This window comes from Gobio gobio, assembly GCF_949357685.1.
Source record: "Gobio gobio genome assembly, chromosome: 13".
Classification (NCBI taxonomy): Eukaryota; Metazoa; Chordata; class Actinopteri; order Cypriniformes; family Gobionidae; genus Gobio; species Gobio gobio.
In genome coordinates this window covers 37,734,230-37,747,739 of record NC_137106.1, presented here as the reverse complement: position 1 = coordinate 37,747,739, position 13,510 = coordinate 37,734,230, and the positions used below count along the sequence as shown (strand labels likewise).

General features: G+C 39.1%; 1 protein-coding gene across 1 annotated transcript in view; it reads left to right on the top strand.

The window, feature by feature from the left end:
* The window catches only part of npas3 (neuronal PAS domain protein 3), a 408,670-nt gene that overhangs the window by 203,907 nt on the left and 191,253 nt on the right, over nt 1-13,510 (top strand). The window contains exon 4 of the mRNA XM_079832348.1: nt 4,112-4,194. Within this exon, the coding sequence (XP_079688474.1) occupies nt 4,112-4,194 (83 nt within the window). The remainder of the gene's footprint in view (nt 1-4,111; nt 4,195-13,510) is intronic.

Below are 13,510 nucleotides of genomic sequence, written 5' to 3'. Positions count from 1 at the left end.
ATGACTTAAATATCCAAGTTGATTTTACTTAAAAATTGAAGGCAGCGACTTTTTCCAGTGTGGTTATTTTAATTTGCTGACCTCTTTGCATGTGAATTGAGTTAGTTCAAAGTTAGACATTGCCTGTGCCATAAAAAAGATCTGTTGACATATTTATGTTCTAAACCTGTGATTCTGTGATTCTAAGAATCTTGTCTCTTGATTGATATTATACATTCACAGTCCCGATTAGACCTCAAAGGCCTCATCTCCCCAAACCGCCATGGGCTCAGTGTGGGCGGCTAGCATGTGAGTTAGCATTCCTTAGCACATGAGTTTCACCAGATTACACGACTTCCCATTGTGCCATTCGCGCTTTGACGTTGTCCGTTGCTTCCGACCGCGAGAGCATTGACAGCTTGATGAATTAGGCCTGACACTTGCCAAAATAGCCGTCCTTTGTGCCAGCTGCCAGTTGAGCGTCTACACTCCGTTAATTGAATTGGCAATTTGTGTAACAGTACCTGCCCCTGAGCCTTTGGTGAAGCCAGGGACTGCCATTTAGCTCCAATAATCCAGGACTAGGGAATAAGAGGTCTAAGCTTCACAAGGAATTATTGCAGATTTAAAATGACAGTCTGATGCCTTGCTGCCAATTTCCCATTCAATGAGAAATAAATTAACAATAGCAATAATGTTGACTTATAAAAGTGAAAGTTAAATTGACTTTCTAATAGCACAAGCGATTTGAAATTGCCACTGCGGCGAGTAACAAATTGCATTTATTGCAGTCTTGCACCAAATGCTGTTTGTGGTATGGCGGGTATTGAAGACTAGCATTACATATTGAAAGTGTCAAATGGAAAGCAATATTGTCTCATAATAAAACGACATTAGTCTATATCAGACGAGCTCTTTCCATTTGCATGTTTGCGAAATGCCGCCAAGGACTTTGGGATTGCGATTCTCCGAATGGAATAAAATCATCCTGTATGTCTTTGGCAGTACACCAGTACTCAATAGACAGATCCTGTATATTTTACAGTGCCTTTACTGTATTGTGCAGGACTTATTAGGTCAGGCCTGATGTATTTGCTCGCGTTTCCACAGTAATATATTTGTATGTGCTCAATCTAGCGTGGCAGGGAGCTAAACTAGAGGAGATGTATTATGGAGAATCATGGCAGGACAGACATTGTGTTGCCTCTGTGCTCCCGCAAGCTCTTTATTCATATATCATTTGCGTCATGAGCAAAATGAAGCAGATTAATAGAGCATAATTCCTGAGATCAATATGCAATTATATTCATCTCTCTGGCTGCTTGGGCAGCCGTGCAGAGGCATGGCGACACAGTCGCATAGTCTTGTCATTGGACAGTATTGAGTGTACCAGTAAACAAAGGGACGAAAATGGTTTAAGACGTTTACATTCGCTGTTTTCCCCTTTTATCGTATGCACTTCCTGCTTGTTACTGTCTGGAAATCTCTTCAAATCACCCTTTCATGAATCTGTCTGCATTGCATGCATGTATGATTTTTGGTGTGATAGGTGTGTTGAAACCGTAATGTGTCATGTGAGTGGGTCTTTAAATGTGACAGATTAGGCTTTAAGACTATTCACTTGGTTGTACTTGTTTCTATAAACTAATCTGTGGTTCAACATGTTCACATTTTTCATTATGAAATATTAACCGTAGAGTTTATAGTTGGCAAAGCTCCTCAAGGTCAAGGAATTTGGAGGACGTGTGGCTGATTTCCATGCGGTGGTCTTAAGCGAGGATCCTTGTGTGATGAGAGCTATTGTCTGGAGATGTCGTCTTTAAGTACAGAGAGGAGGGTAATTTGAGGCTGGTCAAGTGACCTCTTAACTTTGGTATTTTCTTTGTCGACTTACTTGTACTGCTGGTGGTTGTGATCTCTGCTGGAGCACATTATATGTAATTTCGCATAGCCAGACCTTCAACCACAGGTTTCATTGGCCAAGGACCGCTCCAAGGCCGTCTGACTTACATGTAAAGGAACCACTCACAGTTCCCTTTGTTTAGCGTCATGTTTAGGGGTGTGAAAATGTGACATTGATGTCCCTACAATAACAGACCGGTGTGTAAAACTCTTAGACATATTTTAAAGAGTCTTTTGAAAATCCAGCATTTAGTTGATCCTGATAAGCGCTCATTGTCACAGTTGTAAACACGACGGCGATCTTCTTTGGCGTCACAGCATCTTTGTTCCCAGGCAGACCTTTAAAAAACGTAACACACACGTCAGACATCACACATCAGATTACGACTTCAAAAATCCAGAAGTGTTTCCAGTTAAGGGTGCCATATGCATCAGGTTTAATTCTGTTCCATTTTATTCATTTATTTTACAGTGCCATTACTATATAGCCTGGCTCCGCCCTCCGACATACTTCCGCTCAATTTTCATTTTCCTTCAGTACTCCATCTAGGATTGCGTTTTTTAAAATTTTAACAGGTCCAATCAGCAAACAGAGGGAGTGGCTGAGAACGATGACGTTGATGTCATATGCTAGTTTGAGAGGACATATGCGACGACCATACGTTAGTGATTGGTTATGGCAGATCCAGAGTGGCTCTGGGCAGATCCAATCCAATTTTAAACTTCAACAGAGTACCCGCCTTCAAGGAAGTTAACGTTTGTCAATGGAGAGTGGCCAGACTCTGTACAAATGAAATGTACGAGAGTCTGGTAGGACCAGGCTAATTACTATATTGTGTGGGACTTAATAGGGCAGACATGAAATAACCATGTGTATTTATTTTATGAATTAATTAATTTATTTATGGCTTAATGTGAGGAATATTCCACATGTTATTGTCATATGAGTAAAAAAAAAACTCATGATAGTAAATGTTTGTTTATAATTAGATTTAATCATGTAGTAAGTTGACATTCCTACTGTAGGTTAATTCCATGTTCGATTTCCAGATGTGTTCACATTTGATTTTTGAAAAGTGTCAATTTTGGACCTCTTTGTGTTTCCAAATATTTTTGAACTAAATGAACCAAACTCCGAAATCAGACAGACATATGTTTGTATCAAAAGCATGCGTGTGTGTTGTGTGCCAGGTTGCATTGATTGCGTGTGCATGAATGCACTGTTTGATGTGCAGGTATGTGTGTGTGTGTGCATGTTTTCTGTGCGATCCTCAGGGCGTAAGAGCTCCCTCTGCTGTGCGTTTTGAGTCTCCATGTCCGTGTCCTTGTCCCACCGGATTGCTGCTCAGGATTGTTTGCTTTTCCACCCACATTGGCGGCTACTGACCCCAGCGCTCCAGGGACAGTGCCGAGAGCCCGGCTCTCTCTCTCTCCTCCGGCTGCTGCTGCCCTTCCCGCTCGTGTTGTGGCAGGAATGTTCCTCCGGGGCGGACACAGGGCTTAGTGCTGAAAGCATTACCGGAGGGGAGAAGAGTGTTTACCCAGCTTGAGGCTCTCTGAAGGACAGAGGCTTCTCATTTGGGTCTCGGCCCCTCTCGTGCATGCTCACCTGGGGCACGACGTCCTTATGTCCCCGTTACGCCCTCCCTGAATGGCAAAGCGTTGTTTGCTACTGGTCCTTGAGAATCCTTAATGGCCGTTCAGCGCTTTATTACATCATTAATTGCACTTAATTCAGCAACATTACCCGAACGCCTGGCTAGGCTTGGAAAATTAAGTACAGAGCACTTTGTTATAAAATTCTCTATAATGAGCTCTGGTGGGACAAGGTCTGTTAAGTTTGAAATCACCCCAGGCCATTTTTTAGCAGAGCCTGAGCCGACTTTAAAGTTGGAAACTTGGAAAAAATGCCCTGAGGGTGCTGTTCTCTGGGTGCTTTGCAGCTCAATGGATGTGGCGGTATTAGTCCTGCTATAAACAGCGGGCTTTGTAGCACCGGGCCTGACTGAATATGCAGAGCGGAGCCATTCTGAGGCTTTGATTTGCATCTGTGTATTTACAGTACCGGGGGTTTAGTATTATTGGGGCGGAAGTGTTTGTTTAACAGTTTACCGTATCTGTTTAAAATCGCACGGACAGATTCCAATTCCAAGTTCGTTTGGATTTAAAGCGGAAACGTGTGTGCGCATGCCGAAACGAGTGCGCTCACGCTGTGTGCCTTTCTTCGCAGCTATCGGGTCCCAGCGGAGGCGGAGCCCCGGCGTTGTTGCCTCGGAGATCTTTGAGCCTCACCTTGGCAGCCACATTCTGCAGGTAAGATGAGATTCAAACTATTAAAAATGTCTTTGTTCATCCAAAACGCCCTGATGTTCTTATAGTTCGGGACGAGCTTGAGATCAACACTGGCTATGAAGATCATAATATGCATATTTGATATGCAAATCATGCCATGCACAAAAGTTGAAATGTAATCATAAATGTGTCTCTTCCTCTATTATTCAGAAAAGCAAAAACAAGGTCTGTATGAACTGAAATCTGATATGACGAAACACTTTATTTTCTTACGGCTGGTAGTATTTTTTATTCCCTTTTCCTAACACATTTTACTTTGTCTTCAAGACATCATGGAATGATCATATTTATAAGATAAATAAATATGATAATTACGTCCTGACTTCTGAGTTTCAGTTAAAGAATAGTAGGCAAAAGCTTATTAGTATTGGCCAAAATTACTTTTCAGTTGAATGAATGCGTTAATGGTGACTGTTCAAACTGTTTTATATTTGTGTTATGAAGAATAACCATAGTAATTGCCAGAAAATACCAATTCCAGTTTGAAATGCTTTGCACTTGATTGTTTTACTAGCACTCAAAAAACTTCTGGTCTGAAATAGCCCATTTCGTGCATTATATTCTGACCAAAATAGGTCATTTTAACACAATTATGATTTTATTAAGTTGCAGTGTGATTTTTTTTTCTTATGTGAAGGTTTGTCTTTGATGCATGACATTTACTAATCTGTTATTCGTAGATAGTCATTTATTAAGATGAACGGCAAAATCCAGTTGCTTATGAATAAATTAGCAGGCGTTCTACAATGACCTGGATGAATGAAAACCGTCACAGATGCACTAATGTGTGTGTTTAGACATTACAGGTCTGTTGTCTCCAGACATATGTGGTGTCTCTGAGCTGTTCCGCATGCGAGTAAATGAAGGATGACACTTCCTCAGTCTACTCGTGTTTCGGGAAAGCTCAAGGGGGGGCCAATTTCTTATTTTACCTCGGAGAGTGGAAAAAATCTTTTTTTATCCATGCTTAGCTACAGCACTGATGTCCTTTCAAATTCGTTTTAATGACACAGAACGAAAAGCGCAATTTACACCAGTCACCTGTGTCCAAAAAAGCGGATTAGGAATATTTATAAAGCGGTTCGCCGGTCCCCGGACTGCCAGCGCTATTCCCTTACGACAGGTTAAGTGTGTGACAGCAAAGTGGAAATTTATAATTAACACCAATACCAGGCTGGAAGTCTGTCGAGGCGTGGCCTTTTCAAGGAAGGACTTGTTCCTGGCAAATTGTCCCCATTAATCTTCAGCTTAATTGATTGTGAAAAGTTTTAGGATGACATTTTAAAAAAAGCATGCTCGGCTGGTGATTGATCTGAAGAAAATGAACTAATAATGGATGCAAGGCAGTCATTAGTTGTTGAGCGCTGAGGCTAATTTTAGACAGCTTAAACCGTGTTTGATAGCGTTTAATAAAGAGGACGTGGGGGAAGAGCTGCTAACCGGCCTTCACCTGCAAACGGACGCTACGCTCAAGTACTCACGCATATATGCACTTTTACAGTTATCCTGGTTCTTATTTCATATCACTTTGGTTCTTGTTGACTGTTCGTTTGAATGATATGCCAGTGTTGTTGAAATCTTCATTCAGATTTGTTGTTTCTCATTGGTTAATTTTGAAGTATAAAACATTTCCAGGTTTGTTGATAACATTGCCGTTTCTTATCTCTTCACTTTATTCTTTATGAACTAGTAACACTGTTTTATGGAGATTTTGAGGAGACTTGTACATGTGGAAGGTGTGGTAGAAGAGGAATAATTGATTTTCATATACTTTGTATATTATTTTCAGTTTTGTAAGGTTATGTCAAATGCCTTTTCCATATAGAGATGCACTTTAAAGTAAACATAAATGCAGCATGAAATCAAAATCAAACCCATTTACTTTTATAATTATTGTTCCTGGTTTTATTGGGAATTATTCATCAATTTGCTTCAAAGTGTCTGTTCACACGTGTAGTTCGGTTCTCTTGGGTTTTTTTGTTTTGTTGTTGCTCCAGACCAAAAAAGAAAATTATACATTTAGTCCTTGATCAATTAGCGATCACACTAATCATTTTTTATGAGCAATCCTAAAGATACAATCCGTGTGATGGGCTAAATGTGCTTGTACACACATATGATGGTATTTTTACCAGCTGAGAACTCGTGAAGAGCTTAGAAAATGCGTAAAGGAGTCAAAACTGTCACACACACAAACGAAGATCTGAACCAAACTGTGATGGCTCCTATAACGAGAAAAAAACTGGTATTCTTGAGCATTCTGTCCTTTTTAAGGTCGCATTTTGTGACATCACAACCTGTTCTTGGTCCGTGTTGTGTTCATATTTCAGTCGAACGAGAGTTCGTTTGGAAGTGGACTGTGACTTTTCAACAGTCTCTGTCCTTTTGTTTGGTGCACACCAGGGTTCGGATGGCAGCGTTCACACTTATTCAAATGAACCGCACTAACAGAGCAATTGCACCAGATATTGGTTTAATCGAACCAAACATGTCAAGTGTGAACACACCCCAAGTTAACTTTTCTTCTCTAAAGGTAGCGATGTATGAAGCAGGTTTCTATTGGTCAACACTGCGAATTTGTGTGACCAACTTCTTCATGCAAAATCTGCATGGGAAAGTTTTTCACCCTCATGCAAAACTCCCAATTGAATTTTTCACAAAATTTTAGAAGTTAAATGTGTTGCAAATGTTGTTGTTTTAATGCTATTTAACTGGATGAAGCATAACTGTAATGGTTCTTTAAAGGTTTAGTTTATCCAAAAATGAATATTACATTACTCACCCTCATGTCGTTCCAAACCCGTAAGACCTTCATTCATCTTAAGAGCACAAATTAATATATTTGTGATGAAATCTGAGAGCTCTCTGACCCCTCCATAGACAGCAATGTAATTAACACTTTTAAGGTCCAGAAAGGTAGTAAAGACATTGTTAAAATTTTCCATGTGACTCCAGTGGTTCAACCTTAATGTTATGAACCAACAAGGATACTTTTTTTATATAAATAAATAAGAGCTGGTGTTCTGACGTAGAACCTGGAATCGCTGCACTGTTTACTACGTGAGTAGACTGACATGGAAGAGAAGACATTTTAGTTATTTTTGTTTGTTTTTTGCACAAAGTCTTCTTGTCACTTCCTAACATTAAGGTTGAACCACTGGAGTCACATGGACTATTTTAATGATGTCTTTACTATCTACTTAAGTATCAAAAATGCTTAATTTTTGGTCCCATGACCTTCAGGCATATACACACTATTCAAAATAGACACATTTCCTCATAATCATATAAAAGGGTGATATTGAGAAATCACACATACAAATGTTTTTTTTTTTTTTTTTTATAAATTCTCAATATCACCCTTTTATATGATGAGGATACAATGATGTATGAAGTCACACTGTTTGTGATTGATACTTGATGGATATTCTATTCGTCATTGATCATCGATTTTAAATCAAAATATCTTAATTTGTGTTCTGAAATTGAATTTTTGGGTGAACTAATAACCCTTTAAAAAATAGTTGAAATACTTTGGGATTTTTTTGCTTTTTGCTCTGTGTGTTTTGCTGTTTTTGTGCTGTTATGTGAACCAGTGACCAGATTTCAGCACAGAAAACACTCTGTGCCTTTTTTGTTTATGCACAAATAAGCTGAACACATTGAGTTTTGTCAACACAGATAATCAATTAGCTGCTTTAATATGCAGGTCTGTTTGAAGGCAGCTGTTGTAACGCTCTGTTTTCTCACTATACTATTTAATGTCATGGCACAATAAATATAGTCTTTTTCTGTCCCAGCTCACACACAACAACAGTACATTTTTTAGAAAAGGCCCATTTCTTGTGGCAGGCAGGTGGAGGTAAATATCACAACAAGTTATTTTTGCTACTGTACCTTTAAGATCCTTTTAAAACCCTACACTTCCTTTAGTAGCGTCTCTGCCCCGAGGGTGTTGCAGTTCTGGTGGTGTCGGCACGGGCTGTGCCGGCGCTCTGGGCCACAGAAATGACCGTTATGTCCACTCCCACAGTGCACTGTCATTTGCGTGGGCAGCGGGTCGGATTGATTCCAACAGCAGCGCTAGGTCATTAGCAGAGAGCTCAGAAGTCCTCTGTCAAAGTGCTCCACGCTTCCGCCCGGCTAAATAATAGCATTTATATCACCCAGATCATGCTTAGCAAGAGATGAATTATAGATGCAGAGTTTGGTTTTAAGACCGATGAGAGCTTAGCTGCCTGTGAAGGGCAAAAGCAAAAGCAGTGTATGGTCATAGACACACAGCACAGAAAGTGAGACTGAACCTTTGTCTGTTCTTTTGGGAGATTTTTTGGGGAGATTAAATTAGCTGTGAGCTAATGTATAATTTACAAAGCCGTATGGCCTGAGCTTGACTGGCATCAGGCAAGCAGTTCTTTAAAAACATCATAGATGTCTAAACAGTCTTCTGTCCTGCAGAGTTTCACTACAACTTGCCTCAACACACCTGCCTGGAATTTCTTGTATGCCTAGTAAGACTTTAGCTGGTTCAGGTGTGTTTAAAGGTGCCGTATGTAATATTGACAGCTAGCGTTTGAAATGGACACTGCAGTCCACATGAAAAATATTGGAGTGGGTTGTTTCTCCTGCCCCCTCCTCCTTAGACTCAACACTCACTCGGGTTGCCAGTTTGAGGACATGCAACAGGAACAAGCACAATAGACAATTGAAGGCGAGAAGACTCTCACACTGTAAGTTGATGAGTTGATTTATCCGCATTTTAGTATGCCTCCGATCTTAGAGCCTTTTAGATGGACGCTGAGGCTTTTTAGTCAGGTAGAATCTGGCATCTCCGACCCAGTTTGTTTGTTGGCTTCCATGGCAGTAATACGCTGTTTTCCGCCAACTGGCAACCCGGGTGTTGAAATACTGTTGGGTAAATTAGCAGTGGGCGGGATCACACAGACCAAAACATGGCTGTAGCATTGTTTTTTTTAGAAACAATATGTGAACTTAGCATGTTTCCTAAATCTCTGCAAACATGGTATGGTATTTTTCTACTTTAGTACTGTCAAAAAAATGTCATACAGCATCTTAAATTGGGGTTGGAGCTGAACTCAGCAGGACATTGGCCCCCCAGGAGCAGGATTGGACCCCCCTATGGTACTCCATTTTCCTCTTTAAAAAACCTAATATATTAAGTAAATTTATTAGAAAACCGGTTACAGTTGCCCCAGAAATTATTTGGACACTTAAGTCACTCTTAAAATGCCTGAAATCATTGCATAAGATAACAAAATATTAAATCCAGTGTCATATACAAGCATACAGTTCTACACTTTTCTTTACTCGAAGACATTTTGCATTTACATTTAATTAACTGATCGCAATTTTTCACAGATGAAGTCAGTTCTCCTCAAGACTGCTTCACAAACAGCGATCTTTGAACCCACATTATTTATTATAATGTATTTACATTTTTTTGAATAGTTTGGCTTAAAAAGTACTTCTGCTTGCATATAAATGTCACTTGGTTTGATATTTTGTTATCTAATGCAATGATATTTGTCCTTTTTTACTTTAAAGGGCGTCCAGATAATCTGATGCATTTGTATTTTAGAGCTGTAGTTCACTGGTTAGTGCCCATGTTTATAGTGCTCATGTAGAGGAAACATGATCAAATCTGGCTTGTGGAGTGTATTTTTATTCATTTAATTAGTATAACTTTTACTCTAATAAATTAACCTCTGAAAGTGCACTAACCCACCTTAGGGTTTGGCATCACTTTGTTTAACTTTGTTTACCACTGACTACTGTCTAAAAATGTTAGCGAACTTACAAAAGGGGCCTCAAGATGGCTTTAAAATAAGTTAGCCATAACATAACATAGCCATTCAATCAAGTTAAAAGAACAGAAAACTAAGATATGACCCCTTCAACAACTAGTCTTGCAAAACCTGAATATACTATATGAGAGAAAAGTGTATGGAAATTAATATATTTTAATGCTCTAATTTATAAGGTAGAAAATGAGTAAAGATATCAGTAACACTATATTTTAGTGTTCAGTTCTCGCTATTTACTAGTTGCTTATTAGCATGCAAATTGCTAGGATATTGGCTGTTTATTAGTACGTATAAAGCACATATTAATGCCTTATTCTACATCCCTTAATCCTACCCAATACCTAAACTTAAAAACTACCTTACTAACTATTAATAAGCAGTAAATTAGGAGTTTGAGGAAAAAGTCATAGTTATTAATGAATATGTGTTCCTCATACTAAAGTGTAACCAAGATATCTTATTAAAAATCCTCATTCATAATCGTTATCCAACAAATCACGACTGTCAAAGTCATGGAACCTTGGAATACTGGTATGGACAATGGGGGGCCTTGACGTCGAAAAGGTTGAGAATATGGGGCCTCAATGGAATATACAGACTTTCTGTGCTGATTCGGGTAGGAGGAAATAGTATTATAGTCTTATCAGTATTTGAAAGCATAGTCAAATTAGCCAAAGTATTTAACAAAACAACCGGGTGGAGAACGTGCAGAACACTGTGAATGGCAGGCGCTCCATTTCAGTGGAGCTTTCTGCTGTTATGTGTGCGCAGATCGCTCTCTTTTGGGCATCCGCCGTTTTTGCATTCATATTAGGGATGTGCCAGACAGCATGTCAGAAAGTTTCTGATCTTCACTGAACAAATTAACAGCGCTGTTGTTTATTGCTTATCTGTGGTTTTTGATGTGTTTTAGTGATAAAGGATGAAGAGCGTTCAGAGACACTGATCGACAGGGAGCCTTAATTACTGTCTGTGTGTGTGTGTGTGTGTGTGTGTGTGTGTGCGCGCGCACCTGTGGTGAGCGCCGGGGTGACAGGACACCAAACGCCTCTTAATATGTCTCGCAGCTTCAAGTTCCAGCACTCAATCTTTCATCAACTCCTTGTTTACTTTCTTCTCTTTCGTTCTCTTGTTGTTTGTTTTGTAGCGTCGTCTTTGTTGTTTTTGGCTTGTTTGTGATAATAGGGCTTGGATTAAAAAAGAGAAGAGGGAGGAAAAAAACACAGACACTTTGAAAACCCTTCGATCTTCACACCGGAGGAAAGCGCAAAGACGGCGGCTTTAGAAATGACAGCTGTTTACATTTGCATAACATCAAGGCGGAGCGAGGCAGTGTCTTTGAGCCCGTCTGCGTGCAGCTGTCACCGGCTGTAATCGCAGGTTGATTCGCGGTTCACAGGAATCGCCATCACGCTTCTCTGGCTCTTCGGTGAGATCAGGTAGAAGGTGGCAGAGAAAGAAAATAACACACAGGGAGGGTGTTCTTCACCTCAAAGCGCCTCATCCTCGAGACGTCAAGTTCCTCTCATACATGCAGATGGTTTTAGGGACGTCAAGCCCCTGTCGGAGGGATATGTGTCCATTTTACCTTTGCCGGGGCCATTAGTTCTAGAGCTTAAAGGAGCAGTTAACCCAAACATAAAAAATCTGTCATCATTACTTACCTTCATGTTGTCATTGAGCAAAAAAAGTGGTAACACTTTACAATAAGGTTGTATTAGTTAACATTAGTTAATGCATTAGTTAACTTGAACTAACCTTGAACAACACCTCTGTTCAGCATTAGTTAATCTTTGTTAACGTTAGTTCATAAATATATAGCTGTTCATGGTTTGTTCATGTTAGTTTACAGTGCATTCACTAATGTTAACAAGATTTTAATAATGCATTAGGAAATGTTGAAATTAACATTAACAAAGATAAATAAATGCTTTATAAGTGCAGTTCATTATTAGTTCATGTTAACTAACGTAGTTAACTAATGAACCTTATTGTAAAGTTTTACCAAAAAAGTTGATATAGTAATTATATGGTAGAGGTTTGAGCTACTGTGTAGAGGAAGATTTCAGACTATTTTTATTCATAAGGCTTTAGAAGATTTATTTGATTGGTTGGTTGATTGATTGATTGGTTGGTTGGTTGGTTGATTTGATTTGTTGATGGTTGGTTGGTTGGTTGATTGATTGATTTGTTGATGGTTGGTTGGTTGGTGGGTTGGTTGGTTGATTGACTGTTTGGTTGGTTGGTTGATTGGTGGGTTGACTGGTTGATTGGTGGGTTGGTTGACTGTTTGGTTGGTTGATTGGTGGGTTGGTTGACTGTTTGGTTGGTTGATTGGTGGGTTGGTTGACTGTTTGGTTAGTTGACTGTTTGGTTTTGGTTGGTTGACTGTTTGGTTGGTTGATTGGTTGGTTGGTTGATTGGTTGGTTGCTTGACTGTTTAGTTGGTTGATTGGTGGGTTGGTTGACTGTTTGGTTGGTTGGTTGGTTGGTTGGTTGGTTGACTGTTTGGTTTTGGTTGGCTGACTGTTTGGTTGGTTGGTTGACTGTTTGGTTTTGGTTGGTTGACTGTTTGGTTTGTTGGTTGGTTGGTTGACTGTTTGGTTGGTTGATTGGTGGGTTGACTGTTTGGTTGGTTGATTGGTGGGTTGACTGTTTGGTTGGTTGATTGGTGGGTTGGTTGACTGTTCGGTTGGTTGGTTTGATTTTATTTGTTGATGGTTGGTTGGTTGATTGATTTGATTTGTTGATGGTTGGTTGATTGATTGGTTGATTAATTGATTTGTTGGTTGGTTGATTGATTTGATTGGTTGATGGTTGGTTGGTTGACTGGTTAATTGATTGATTGATTGATTGATTGATTGATTGATTGATTGATTGATTGATTGATTGATCGATTGATTGATTGATTGATTGATTGATTGATTGATTGATTGATTGATTGATTGATTGATTGATTGATCGATCGATCGATCGATTGATTGATTGATTGATTGATTGATTGATTGATTGCTGGCTGGCTGGCTGATTTATAGTAATTCTTCAGAAGTATACTTCATTTTTATAATTAATAATAATAATATTATTAACAATAATAATAATGCAAATAGATTCATGCATTTTTAGTCTATTACATTTATTAAGGTGTATAATTCATTCATTTATGCATAGTTCATTTCAAAAGAAAAAAGTTAAGCCTGGTTGTATCTGGTTGTAAGTTGTATCTGGTTTTGTATGCCATATGAGTAAATGATAACTAAACGTATAATTTTTGTGGGGAATTTTCAAGCCATGTGTGTTTGTAAAGGATTTATGGTGTTCTTGCAATATCTTTCAAATGCCTTTTACTTTTAACATTACTATGCACAAAAAATAATTCTTAACAAGCTCACCATTATGCAGGAAACTGCGCCCATGAGCATATTTAACAGATTATAGGGCAACGTGTAAAT